The sequence below is a fragment of the Nicotiana tabacum genome, chromosome 5 (assembly GCF_000715075.1).
Source record: "Nicotiana tabacum cultivar K326 chromosome 5, ASM71507v2, whole genome shotgun sequence".
In the NCBI taxonomy this organism is placed as follows: domain Eukaryota; kingdom Viridiplantae; phylum Streptophyta; class Magnoliopsida; order Solanales; family Solanaceae; genus Nicotiana; species Nicotiana tabacum.
Window position 1 is genome coordinate 156,447,739 of NC_134084.1, and position 15,606 is coordinate 156,463,344.

The 15,606-nt window shown below is 35.6% G+C and overlaps 1 protein-coding gene across 1 annotated transcript; it reads left to right on the forward strand.

Annotated features, from left to right (window-relative positions):
• Window positions 1-542: 542 nt before the first annotated feature.
• Window positions 543-5,590, forward strand: LOC107771762 (uncharacterized). The gene is made up of 6 exons (XM_016591210.2): window positions 543-875; window positions 3,217-3,416; window positions 4,182-4,322; window positions 4,447-4,527; window positions 5,018-5,142; window positions 5,256-5,590. The coding sequence occupies exons 1-6, from the start codon at window positions 653-655 to the stop codon at window positions 5,302-5,304; spliced, it is 819 nt and encodes a 272-aa protein (XP_016446696.1). The 5' UTR covers window positions 543-652; the 3' UTR covers window positions 5,305-5,590.
• The last annotated feature ends 10,016 nt before the right edge of the window (window positions 5,591-15,606 follow it).

A 15,606-nucleotide genomic window follows, 5' to 3' on the forward strand; every position in this document is an offset into this window, starting at 1 on the left:
CTAATCATCTCTCCCTAATACTTCTTTGGCCTACCCCTGCCCTTCCTCACGCCCGCCATGGTCAACCCATCACACCTCCTAAGCGGGACATCTATGTCTCTCCTCCTCACATGCCCAAACCATCGCTTCGATTCCCACAACTTATCTTCCACGGATGTCACTCCCACCCTGTCCCTAATAACTTCATTCCTAATCTTTATCTTTCTTGGTATGTCCACACGACGTGCCACACCTCAGCTCCATACAACATAGCTGGTCTAACCACCACCCTATAGAATTTGCCCTTAAGTCTAGGCGGTACATTCTTATCGCATAAAACCCCCCAAAACTAGCCTCCATCTATCCAACCCGGTGGAATTTGCCCCAAAAGTTTATATTTCAATTAATTAAAGATTAGATGTGCTTGATCAAAAATCACAAATACTAAAGTTAATTTTTATCAATAGTTGAGGGACCAAAAATGCTATTAACCCTTGTAAATAATTCCATTGAATGCCCCAATCCGTAGGAAAAACCCAAAACAAGCTTTATTTTACAATCAAGTAAAGTAAGTTACAAAAAGAGTATATACATCGACGTGCACAAACGCTCCAAATTTATACTTACATTGTCGATTTTTTTCTTTACCAAATTGCACAAACGAGAAAGCAGAATGAAAGCGCCGAGGAGGCCGATCCACGCCGTATCAACATGGGTTCGACGGCAACCGCCAAAGGTGAAGGCTTTTCTGGCGGTGGTCGCCGGCATGGCGGCGTTAGTGCTGCTACGCGCCATTGTCCACGATCACGACAACCTTTTCGTGGCTGCCGAAGCTGTTCACGCCATCGGAATCTCCGTTCTTATCTATAAGCTCACGAAAGAAAAAACTTGTGCTGGTAATAACAACCCTACCATTGTATATTCAAAAAGTTTTCCTTTTTATTTATTGTAAACATGGGAAGCAGAAAAGGGTGCTTCTTAAAAAAAAAAGAATTTCAAAAGATCTGGTTGTTCTTGTGTGGTTCCAGATATAGATGATGTTATAACTTAATGATTATTTTACTTTTATTAATTGTAGTTTCTGGGTTGAAATTAAGAACCTTTTTTGGACAAAGACACTAATTTTATCAAATAGGGAATTTTGTAGTGTTTTATAAACTTTTTTAATGTAATATTAGATGGTTAGAGTTAAGGTCTATGACTATTGCTGAATTTTAGGGGTTTAATTTTCTTGGTTTGCATTGAAATTTAATGGAATAAACGAGGACATTGTTTTTCTTGTTTAATCCTACCATGGGTCATATTCACCTTATGAGTTGTTAATTGCAGAGTATGTTATGTTTGCTTATGTTAACTAGTCAATTTATAGGTTGTTGTAAATTTGAAGAGGTTGTGATTGGGATGGGGATGAAGGAGAGCACATCTTGTTAATTTTAGTCCTATACTATGGTCTTTATGATCAAGAAAGAGGGGTTCTAGTTGTATTGGATAATATTGATTTTGTTGACATTTTGATGTTATGAATGTGACCAATTAATTTTGTGGTACCACCTTCATAGTTGGACTATGCAAAAAAGTGTCCCCTATACCTATGTTAGCATTTGTCCTTTTCATGTCTATTGCTAAAGTATGTGCCACCATTGGATGTTGGATGAAGCAGCTACGTAAGTCATGAATCATTTGTATTTGTATGGAAACATGAGAAGTATTGGAGATTGTTTTTACCTCAGCTGCCTTAGCGGCTAGTGCACCGGCAGTATGGCATCTTTTTGTTGTTAGAGTAGAAGGTGTAGAAATGATCGATTAATTCTTCTCAGACGATTGTGTCCTCCACTCCTCCATATCCTTTTCTAAATCAACACAGTGCTGGTGAAGATAAGGTCGAGCATTTGCTTTCTGGTTCTTTGGTAGTGACAGTCTCTTAGGATGAGATTCCTAAAGCATTTTTTCCCCTTAAAGAAGCACAAATACCTGTACGGGTTTACTTGCCTGCTGCTTATTTACCTAATTACACTTACACACCTTTGGGCATCAATCAATCAACCAATTAGCTATGCCTCAACCCAAACTAGTCGGGTTGGTTATATGAATCCTTTGTATCCATTCATGCCCATTTCATTCCAACTCTAAAAAATCCATATTTTATGGCAAATTAAGCGTTCTTTAGAGCTAGAGGTTCTCTAAATCTCATACTTATTAGTTATATCCCTACATGAACATTCAAGTGTCTTACCAGAATAGAAGATCGGATATTTGTAAAATTAACGACATCAACTCTTAACCTCAATTAGTGGGATATGTGGATCCTTTGCTTCTGTTATATTATGTTCTTAGCTAAATCCGTATTGATTTTTTATTGTATTCCCTTTGAGACAAGTTCTCTCCATGAGATTTTGGGTCTACCATGTTATTTCACTTTTAATTATCATAGTGTTGACCCTAAGAACTAGTTCATAAGGATGTTACATAGGACATGACTAAATGATCTTAGTTGACCTTTTCACATTTTATTATTTTCATGTTATTTGGTTCCCTTTCGAATATGATTATTTATGTCTTGTCCAATCTTTTGTAATTGTTCGTCAATCTTAATATCGACATTTCTGCAACATTCATTTTATGAATATTTTGGGTCTAGAAGCAAAACATTTGTTCCCATGTGACATTTGCTCGTGCCATTCTATAAATTTTGTTTAGGTCTCTTCCTACCCCATAAAGCTCTTGTAACATTCATCTATTCAACCATCTTATTTTAATTCCATTTCATTTTCTTGGAAGACTGAACTCAAGTAAGTGAATTCTCTACATTAGGGACAACAATCTTGTCTAAACTAATTCATAGTCAATCTTCTATGGGGGCTAAATTTGGCCTCTGGATATAACCCCAAAATTCATTCTGATGTATGGCGAAATCAATAGTGAGAGTATCTTTTCATGTTTTCCATTCTTTGAAGTCATGTGTCCATGTTAATTTACACATAAGACAGCATTTGTCTTTTTGTTATTTTTAAATATTGTTCTATATTCTTTTGTGATCTTTTAATTATAGTTTTTGATTTTTTTCTCTATCATGTTTCTAGCCTTAGAAAATGGAATTATTCTTCTTAAAATAGGAATCTATCTCTCAGTTTTATCCCGAGTCAATCCCATCCTAGGTTTTTTTGATTGCCTTGTCAGTCTTTGTTTGTCTTTTATGTTCCACTGATTATTTGTAACTCTCATTTTATACTATTGCAGGGCTTTCACTCAAATCCCAGGAGCTCACTGCTATGTTTTTGGCGGTCAGATTGTATTGTAGTTTCGTAATGGAATATGATATACACACCTTACTTGATTTAGCTACATTGGCTACAACCTTGTGGGTTATCTATATGATCCGTTTTAATCTTAAATCAAGTTACATGGAGGACAAAGACAATTGTGCAATTTATTATGTGGTAAGTCTTCAAACAGCCTCACTTATGTATGTGGTTATACAGAGTCTAGACTAGGGACGTCACGGTACCAGCGTGATGCTGCTTTCTAATATGATCTTACCAGCGGAGGACGCTCAAGACAATACTTTATATGCCTCTTCAAACAGCCTCACTTATGTATGTGATCTTACTGATAAATGATAAAGATAGAGATAACTAGGAATTTGATTCAAAAAGATCCATCTGCGCTGATATCTCTCCGTTTTCTTGTGATTTGTACTAAAGCAGGTTTGTAAGATGATGAAGTTTGTTCAGTTTAGTAGAATGCATTTGAGTAGATCTGAAGGTTAAAGGAAAGGAGTTCCATTCTCACTATTCTATGATTTATAATTTACGTCAAGCTATATCAAACTCCAACCAGAAATAATCTCATATTTTTGGCTTTATCCAACAAAAAAAAAGTGATCTAAAATATTTGGCTTTTATAAAAAGAAGATCTGAAATATTTGGAAACTTGAGAATATTTATTAGTTTTAGTAATGGTACGTGAGGGGAAATGACAAGAAACCTCTATTTCTTCACAACTGTAGAAGCTTCCCTTCAGTTCCACATATCTTTTGCAATTTGGGAAATGTCAAATATCTTTATCCATGCAAGTCACTACGAATTATATCATCCTCTCTTTTAGTTTATAAATTTTGGTTGCATGACTCTTTGCGACACACGCTGTATGGAGATTTTCGCTGGCTTTCTGTAATAAGTATTTTTTCGCACACTTTTGTGCAGGCGATCCCTTGTGCTGCCTTAGCCCTACTGATTCACCCATCAACATCACATCATTTCATCAACAGAATCTTCTGGGCTTTCTGTGTTTACTTGGAAGCAGTTTCCGTGCTACCTCAACTTCGTGTCATGCAAAACACTAAGGTATAATTACTGGTCATTGTTGATAAACTGCAAATTTGCTTTCTTGAAACTTTTGTTCTGGCTTGGGAGTTTGGTTAAGACGTTTTTGAAAGCTTTGATAACCTACTTGTTATATTGTATACAGATAGTTGAACCATTCACAGCTCATTATGTATTTGCATTGGGTATTGCAAGGTTCTTAAGCTGCGCTCATTGGGTTCTCCAGGTTTGATTTGCAAAATTCTGATGACACATATCACATAAATTTCATTGACAAGCTTTTCTTTCCTTCATATTTGGTGTAGATGCAGTATCTGTTTAGTAGAAGCTTTTCGTCGTTCTACTTTATGATTCAAACTAGCATAGATTTGAATAGTCTTCTAGTTGAAGAAAAAATGAGAGCTTGTACGGTGCTTTGTTTAATCATTTTTTTGTCCTAGTTCTTAAGTGCCTTATGGTGCCTTTCTACGGGACACTTCCCTTAGTTTGGTTTGGGCACAAAATCAGGTTGCGAACCAAGTACTGACTATAATACATTCTATAAAATTGATGAAGGATTTTAAATTGGTTGGACAAGTTTCATATAGGAGGATTTTGTTCATTGGCATAAGTTTATGATTAGAGATTGAGGGATATTGTCATTCTTTTAAATCCATTTTTGCATGCATTCTATTTAATTCTACTAACCTTCTGAGTTTCTCTTGGCCTGACGACAGGTTTTGGACAGTCGTGGCCATCTGCTAGTAGCATTGGGTCACGGTCTATGGCCTTCTATGGTTCTTATATCTGAAATTGTTCAAACCTTCATCTTAGCAGACTTCTGTTACTACTATGTTAAAAGGTTGAATAAGCTTCACATTTCCATCTGTTTATTGAATACCGGCATCCATGCCTGCCTTGCTTTTTACAATGCTCTATTGATCATGGTCTTCTCATTTTGTTAATGTATTGCAGTGTTTTCGGAGGACAGCTGGTTTTGCGCCTTCCTTCTGGGGTCGTGTAACTGACGTTTGTGCTAAGTGACGGACAAGGTTCTCGTCCCCTTCTTGCCTTGCATTTGCCTTTTCTTCTTTTTTTGTATCTACGCAGTCCAACTTGGTCTAGGTTCTCCGGTGGCAAGACCAAGACTGGATGTTATGTAAAGCTAGCCCTTTCTAAATGTAGTAGTTGATTTTCTGGCAATCATAGTTAAAATTTTTCTGTGAGCTCTAATTTTACAGCTTCAGAAAGGTACACTTGTAGTTCTCATGAATTAAATTGAATGATTAATGATGCTGATTTTGACATAAGGTATAGTGCCTGTTTGATGACAATATTAACAACTTGGTTCTTTTCACTTCCAACCCAAAAAATCCCATAGCTATAATACATATTCAATAGCAAATATGAAAAGCTTTCAAAGGAGATGTCGAACCAGGAATGGTCGTTACTGGACACTCACCATTTTTCACCGGTTAGAGGCCCTCTTTAATACATTAGGAAAAGACGCCCACAGGGGCTAGAAAGACTGATCATAAGAATTTAGAGCACCTACGTGCTGGTAAACGAAAACCACCTTGATCGGATTAGAATAAACAACAATGTCATATCAGGCTGCCCTTTACATTAAAAGATACAACAATGTCATATCAGGCTGCCCTTTACAGATATGACTGCCCTTTACATTAAAAGATACAACAATGTCATATCAGGCTGCCCTTTACATTAAAAGAATTCACACGCGGCCACCAGCTTTCCCAAATGCCATTGAATGGCTTGGCAATTGGGCAAAGTATAGATTTGTCATTTAGTCCTCTATCAATATATCAACGGTAGTGGTCCTTTTTGCTAGGATAGTATACCTAACTCCTTCTGTAGAAAGCTAAAAAATTCTCTAGGTTCAATCTCATATTGCACTAGTATGAAGGTTTGGCTCTAATACCTTTAATTACGAGTTGATGCATAGTGACATCTTTTTAGACTGGTCCTAAAGTATCACCGAATTGTGGAATATAAGGACCATTTTTATTAATCAGATTCTAGATAAACCAAGACAGTTTACCATTGTTGAGGAAAGAAGAAAAATAGAAGAATATGAGATGAACAAAGAGATGAGAAGAATACATATGTTAGTTAAAAAATACTGTCAGCCGATGGCCTATCGGAAACAACCTCTCTATCGTCATAAGGTAGAGGTAAGGTCTGTGTACACGTTACCCCTAGGCCTCACTTGTGGGATTACACTGCGTATGTTGTTGTTGTATGTTAGTCAATGACACGCAGACGTATGATATGGGGAGTATCATAAAAGATCTGATGTGTTAGCAAACGGAACCGTTAGCACGAAATATCCGAAAATAGATAGATATAAATAATAGACGTAGTAGTTCAAAGATTTATGACAAAGAAGTATAAATATGTATATACTAAGAAAATGAAAAGCTAACAAGTGATTTGCGTCGCAAGAAGTGGGTAGGAGAGTACTCATAAGGCGTAAAATTCAAGTAAATTTATTCATATACTTTTAGATAATAGAAATAGTAGTTCAAATAGAAGTATATTTGTATGTATGCTAAGAAGATGCATGGTAGAAATATTTCCAGTAGTTTTAGTTATTCAAACATAAGTTAAGGGTGTCTAACGGGCCGGGTTGACCCGTAACCGGACCGGCCCAGACCGGAAAAAACCGGAACCGGACCGGCCCGGTACATAGGGGCTGGGTGGGGCTGGTTAGGAGGGGTAGAGGGGGTTGGTCCGTTTATTTTTTTTTAACGGTTAACCGGACCGGTCAAACCCGGTTCACGTGAACAATACCGTGTACCGATTTAACCGGCCCGGACCGGACTGGTACAACGGCTAAATCTTTTTTTTTTTTGTTTTTTTTTTAATTTTTTGAAATCTGTGGGGCCCACTAACCGTTGGCAACAATCACCCCTGGCAGGGATCCGTTGCTTAACACCCTTAATTGCATTAATACTTTTTTCTTTAAAATTTAACCGTTTTTCAATTTACAAAATTAACTTTCTCTAAAACTATAAATACCCCCTCCTCTTCCTCATTTCTTCACTCATCTCTCAATTCTCATTTCTCAATCTCAATTCTCAAATCTCAATTCAAGTTAAATCATGCCTCGTACTTCTAGAGTGCGCTCATATGTTTGGCAATACTTTGAGGTGGTAGAAGAAAATGAAGAAGGTCAGAAAGTAAAGTGCAAGAATTGTGGTCAAGTCTTAAATCTTCGTTCAGGGTCTGGCACAAGCAGTTTAAGGAGGCATATAAAGTATTGTCTTGAGCGTCCTCCGGAAATTCGTATTTAAGATTTTAAGACAATTTGTGTTATTTTAAAATTATTAGACGTATTTATGCTTAATGTTTTAGTTTGTTAGACTAATATGAAGTATTATTAATTTATTATGCATGAAAATTTAGTTTTACTATTTTTTTGTTAATTTACTTTTTAAATGCAAACTTTAATTTTGTAATTTTGAAATAAATGTAGCACTTACAATTTATAAGTGCAATTTTTTCCCATCTTCCTTGTATTCTTTATGTTAATACTTTGTATTAATATAACTTACAATAGTTATACAAAAAAAAATAAATTAAAAAATACACTAAACCCGGCCCGGCCCCCTCAACCCGTAATACTTACGGTTTAATTTTTACCTAGATGAACCCGAACCCGTTAAACCCGGTAAGCCTCAACCCGTAACCGGCCCGGACCATAACCTGTACCGGCCCAAAAAATTCCAACCCAGCCCGGCCCACCCGTTTAACACCCTTAACATAAGTACAAATAAGGAGGCATATAGAAAATACAATACGATAATCTATACTATATTAAAAGCATGAAGACCCTTAGCGAAATGTCGTTCGCCTTTTTTACCCTCTAAAACTTGATTTCGTACTAGACAAATTAGTCATTTCATTATTTCTCCTAATTTTTTAGGACTTTAAAATCACCTAAAATTTTTCTTATTATATCTTTCCTTAATTCGTTTTTGAAGTATATATGTAAAAAGTCATAATATTTGGCAACATATAACACATTAATTATCAACCTCACGTGAGTAATTTTTCATCCAAAGAAAAGCTACATTTCCATTGTTAGATATCCTTCGACAAATATAAGAAGTATAAAAAAAATCAAGAAAAATAATTTTACACTCAAAATAATTGTTTAATTATTTTTCTAACTTTTAGGACGTTAAAATTAGCTGAAATTTTACTTATTATATTTTTTTTATTTGAACTATGTAAAAGTCTTAATATATAGAATTATATGATGTGCAATATATTTATTAAATCAAAACTAACGTGAGTATTTGCCATTCAAAGCAAAGCTAAACTTCCATTGTGATATCCTTCCATTGTGATATTACCATGGTTTCAGCTATCGTTTCTCTTTTACTATAATTCAAGGGTCTAAAAAAATAACTTTATCAATTAAAATTTGAATGATTATAATAAAATAACAATAAACATTGGTTTTCTACCTTATTTTTTGTGACCTTTATTTTATATGACCATTCGATTAAAATTTTCGTATGATAACCTACATACGAAGTCTTTTTTTTTTGTTTTTCTTTTTATAACCATTCTAATAAATGACAGCTTCCTATATTTACATTATTTTTTATAAAGTATTAACTCTAATATTATAATATTTTTTTAAGATTTTATATTATTATTTATTTATCGAGCTAACGGGCTAAAAATGATCAATGTTCATCATATTTAAGAACTTATACTTTTTATTTTATTTTATTCAATAACTCACATTATTTAATATTTTTCGTATTTTTAAAAAAAAATATATTCATTGATATAGGGTACACGCGCAAAGCGCATACCCTAATACTAGTTACCAAAAAAAAAAGGACTCACAAAAAAGGATTGTTAATTTTCTGATGAATCTTTTCCCGTCTGAGTGTCAGATCGTCTTCTGATCAGGAATCTTTTTCTGTCTGAGTATTAAATTTTTTGATTAGGAAATAATCACATACAAGAAAATACCAACAGTTTAATTATTGAAAAACACAAGAACAATATTGAGTTGATATTAGAATAGAATTCTATTTTGGAGTTCAATGTTGGCAGACTCTACTTTTCTTTTCGGGCCCGTTCCGCTCCATATTCAAAGTTTCAAATCAATCACTTAACAGAAAGGTCCAAAGGACACGAGCTGAGAGCGAGTCAAATTTTGAATTTTTGAGTGTATTATTTCATGCAAATGGATGCTAATTCCTTCATTCTGTCCAAATCCCAAGCAATACCAGTCAAGCTTTCTCATTTTCCAAATTAGAGGGCTAAGAATTACAGTAACTTCGACCAGAGATTATCTAAGGTCGTTGTCGAGTCATAAGTACTCCTTCATCCTTAACCAGAAGTCTCGATTTCTAGAGCAGATCGAGCAAGCTTGAATTGATATTACATGAATATCATATTGTTCGAGGAATCCTAGATGTTGTCGGAGTATAGGATCATCAACTAGGCTGTTCTAATGAAATGTAGATTCTTATCCAAGACTTATATCATTTCATGATGCCATGTGAATCACTAGAAACAATGTAATTGAAAATAACCAACTAGGTTTACGACAAAACCTAGAAATCGATCACTGATCCAATTTAAGTATGACTGCAGGATAGACCTCAACAGAAAACTAAAGAGTAAGAGCAACTAGTGATTGAGTTCGTTAGTTTTTCATATAAAATTATTAACTTTAAAGATATAGTAAAAACTGGGTACAAAGTCGCTTATATTAAAAAACGCTTTATCCTTTAATGTGGAACTTAACGACACAAATTCGAATTTAATTAAATCCCAATACGAATACGTGACAATCAACTTCAACAAAGATTGGACATGATATGTCTGGGAAGATGTTCCCTACAAAAAAAAAAAAAAAAAAAAAGAAAGAAAGAAAGAAAGAAAGAGTCCACTAGGTCACAATATCTTGAAGTCATAAATGCTTTAAACTGCAATGCATGTGTCCAAATTTATGAAAAATGTGAATATGTGATATTTTACACTATATATGGACTCCAAGACTATAATACTAATTCACGACATCTCTCCCACTTTATCAGCTTCCCATTTAATGTCATGAAAGTGTTGACTTTTAGCCTTCTTTATCTAACCCAATATGGTTGGTAACTTGGAATAGTATTTTAAATTCATTATATATTTTCTAGAATAGATAAAACTGCACCAAAATGTGTAAGTATATTTTATAAGATTAATATAATTTGTCGGTCAATTTACTTTGAACATTATGTGATAGCACAATTCGATACATTTTAAACTAATTAGACAAATAAATTTGTTTCGAAATATTTGAAGTACATTTTAGAAAAATAAAAAGGTATTCCTAGACAAGTACCCTTAAAATTAATTAAGTGAGAGATTTTAAGTAACGATATTAAATTATAGTTTAGACTTTAGACGAATATTTTTATAATTAAGATTATTAGTTATCATTTTTTAAAAATGTGCAAAATTTTTAAAAGGACGGATAATATGGACGGGAGAGTGGTCTCTCCATTTATTTTTTCCTTTTTCCCCCTCTTATAGAAATATCAAACACTCAAAAGTCAAAACTTGTGCTAATACTCTGACAAATTGGGATGGTGTTCGGATAACGTTTTGGACAAACTTAGTAAAAGTATACTTTTGAACAAAAAGTTATACAGCTAAAAAGTTTTTCTTTTTCTGTTCTTTCATACTATATATATTAATAGACCAGAAAAAGTAAATTTGTACTTGCAACTAGAAGTAAAACAGGTGGATTTATGATTCAAATTAATGAGCATGAAAAGATAGTTGCTTTCTTTTAGGCTTTGGTTACTTTCTATTTTTCCTTTGCTTTTCTGGTGACAAACCCCCCCAAAAGTATCAGTTGTGATAATTGAAAACGGGAAAGGAAAAAATAAAATCATATCGAATTTAATTAAATATTATATTGCTATAGTATATAATTAAGAAATTAAATAGCAAAAATACCGAATCAAAATAGATAACTAAAATCGTAACAAACCGACTAACTAACACCTCTAACTGTTGTGGAAACTACACTAGTAGTCAAACGCCACCACCATCTATCGATTTATCAGACGAAACAATAAGTGACCAAGAACATGAATCCTTTATACCCTTAACATCCACTGACAAATCTCGTTTCTACTCCCCTTGGAAATTATCAGTAAGAGTAAAAGTGTTTGGACGTAAAGTTGGCCACCAAACACTAAAAACCAAACTCTATTCCTTATGGCAACCCACTAAAGACATACCACTCATAGATCTCGGATGTGACTTCTTCTTAATCAAATTCCAGCAGGAAGAAAACATGAATAAAGCTCTACATAGAGGACCTTGGTTCATATTTAACCATTTTCTATTGGTTCGTAAATGGGAACCAAAGTTCATAGCTTCAAATGCACAACTTACCTACTCATCCATATGGATATGTCTACAGAGTTGCTTACTGAATTTTACGACTTTGAGATCTTACATAGGGTTGGTTCAACACTTGGAACGCTACTAAAAATCGATACATGCACATTCGCCACCATTAGAGGTAGATATGCACGTATATATATTGAAGTCCCTCTCGAACGTCCGGTAAAAACACACATATTCATTGGTAATCATCGTCAACAAATACTTTATGAAGGTCTTACTCTGTTATGCATACTATGTGGACGTTTAGGTCACAACAAAAATCTATGCACACAAACACACTTTCTTACAGCCCCCATCACCACCACAACCATCTCCACAACTGCTCCAAAAGCCACAATATCCACATCCAACAACAACACAATTGCTACACACACCCCGTCAACTTCACATACATTTACTGCTAACGAATGAAAAATAGTCACTTTCCCCACAAGATCAAAAAATAACAGTCTATCAAGACGCTCACATTCATCACTAGAAACTAACCACCCCTCTCGCGATGTCAAGACGGCTGGGCCACAAAAGATTGATCAAACGGGCCCTACAGGTAAGTCCTCTAACGAATCACTCCCAATCCCTACTCCCCCTACTAAAGGAAAAGACATGAATACCCCCACCCCCTCAAAATTTTTTAATAATAAAATATTACTCCTAATTGAGAAAAATACGGATACTTCTATGATGGACTCAGCCACCACTCAAACTAGCCCAACGTTAACCACTCCTAAGCCCAATACAAATTCTCCTAAATCAGAACTAACCACCCAAAGCCCAAAACACAAGGCAAGCAGCACGCCTACTCATTACAAAGGTCACCAATCATCCCTTCTTCCTTCCACGTCAAACCAATCCCATGCACCCTTAAGCCACGTGGAAAATAATACTGACGTGGAAGCCACCTCGTCTTCTCTATCAGAAGTAGCCCCTAATTCAACTTCTACACAATACAATACCCAAACTCATGATGGCCCTAATAAATTTACTCTCCCAAGCCCACAGCCGACTCAACAGCCTATTTCCAACCAACACACTCTTCATTCAGCCCAACACCTATCACACACTTCACATGCAAAACATCTCTGTAACATTACCCCTACCAGCCAAATACCATCAATTACACCATCTAATAAACCGCACCCACTGACCACTCCAATTAACCTAGAGCCTGAAACCATCACATTAATCACACCACCATATTTTTCCACTACTACTACACACAAACCTGCTCATACAACTAACCAATACCAAAATGAATCGTCTACCATTAAATCTACAACACCGGAGAACACTCTCCTACTCCAATACACCCCTCTTCAACCATCCCATAACAATGAATCGCAACATCAACCACCCTTGAAACAACCCACCTCGAAACCTGCCACTACTTTACATCGCTCAATATCCACCTACACAAGATTACCCTCAATCATGGTTAGAAATGGGCCTACAGGAACATGCACTTACACGATAAAGGTGGAAGGCCAGGAAGTGATACTCATGCTCCAGAACCCAGCAGATATTGCACAGATAGTAACGGAAGGCATGGGGATTGGGGTGGAACTCTACAACTAGTATCTATGGGCCATGCATACACCCTCGTCCATGCAACACTTCCAAACACACACACACACCACTCTTCCCACTATACTACAATCAAACAGCTTCCATGGATCTACTATTTTATCCACCACAAGTTTCACCACACTCACTGGTTCCATGATACAACAAAGGTCAACCATATATATCCCATCCCCCTTGCATGCACAAGTAGTACCCTATCAACCCACTCCAGTGCATCCACCACAAGCAACTCCCAACGTACTCGACGAAATAGAGCAACTCGAGGTGGCAGCAATAATGACAGACATCAGGGAAACACAACCAATCTTGTGCTTCCTCGACAACAACAAATATTACAACCTCAAAGAACAATATGCAAGAAAGGTGATCATCATGTACCTGCCGGAACTTCAAAGCTGCTCACTCAATCTCCGACCAACAAACAACCCAGAGGTAGGAAAGTACGGGCTAGTATTGATTCCCTCACTACTGGGAACAACAATTCCCCAAGCGGAGACACCACAGACTCCACCACCCTCCCCCCTCCCGCAGTAATTAAAAGCAGATTATAATATGGAGTTATCGTGGAGCTCAGTCACAAGACTTCAAGAGAAATTTTCGATCGTTACTCAACTACCACTAACCTACCCAAGTAGCACTGCTGGAAACTCACCTCCAAAGCCATGCTCATTTGAAGGAAGAGTTTGGTTTTACAAACATAGCATAAGCACCAGCATAAGGGCACTCAGGTGGTATCGCACTACTATGGCATGAGGAACTGCTCCAGCTTGACCAAATAGAGGTGACTTCAGAAGCCATACACTCTATTGTCCAGGTACCTCCTAACCCTAATAATTGGTTATTTTCAGCTATATATGCAAAAAATGACTTGCATACACATACTTCTTTAGGGGATCACTTAATGAATATGCATGATAATATCCATATGCCTTTTTTAATCGGGGGTGATTTTAATAAATAACACGTGCAAATAAAAAATATGGAGGTAACCCTATAAATAATTCAGATGTGACCATTTCATCCAATGTCTTGACTATTGTAATTGATTAGATTTAGGCTTTAGAGGGAGTAGCTATACCTGGACAAACAAAAGATGCTTAGCTAATAGAATTTTAGAACGATTAGATAGATTTGTTTGTAATTATAAATGACTTAATCTATTTCCTGAAGCCAATGTACAACATCTTCCACGAACTCATTCAGATCATTGTCCGTTACTTCTTCAATTAAAACAAAATTTTCCTCGTAAAAAATATTTCGATTTGAAATCTTTTGGTCGTCCCTCTCGTCCTTCCCTACTCCTATTACCAACAAGTGGACTCCTAATAAATATTTGTTGACAACAATTACTGATTTCACTGAAGATGTCCAAAATTGGAATCAACACACTTTTGGAAATATTTTTAGAAAATAAAAAAATATATATTGGCTCGTCTTAATGGGCTTCAATCATCACCTAGTTATCCCACTAGTCATTTTCTTCAAATATTAAAAAAAGACCTCATAGAGGAATTTAACAGCTGCTTAGAATGGAAGAGGATTTTTGGCGCTTAAAATCCAGAGTCATTTGGCTTCAACAAGGGGATGCCAATACTAAGTTCTTCCATCTCACAACACTTCAACGATGGAGAAGGAACAAGATCACAGCTCTTAAAGATGTAGGAGGTAATTGGATTACGAAACAGTCACTAGTAAATTCTTTAATAACTAACTATTACAACACTTTATTCACCATTACCCATAGTCACTCCTACATTAAGCATCATACACATGATTTTCATACACTCACTGCCATGGATCATACCATTTTGACACGCCCATTAACCACTCAGGAAATACATCATGCCATTCGATCGTTCCAACCCCTTAAAGCACCAAGGCCTGATGGTTTACACCCATTTTTCTATCAGACATATTGGCCACAAATTGCCCAATCAGTAGTCTCCTTTTGTAATGAGGTTTTAACCTCTTGCCAAATACCTAATCAAATTAATGAAACATATATATGCCTCATTCCTAAGGTCAAAAAGCTTTCAATAATTACTCAATATCGCCCAATCGGGCTTTGCAATACTATCTATAAAATAATCACTAAAATAATTGTACATCGTATTAAACCTTTCATAAATAAAATAATTAGTCCAGAGTAATCTGCCTTCTTAAAAGGGCGTAGAGTAGCAAATAATGCCATAATCGTTCAAAAAATTCTCAACTACTTCCGTAAGAAGAAAGGTTAGGTAGCAAATTTTTTGATTAAACTAGATCTAGAAAAAGCCTTTGA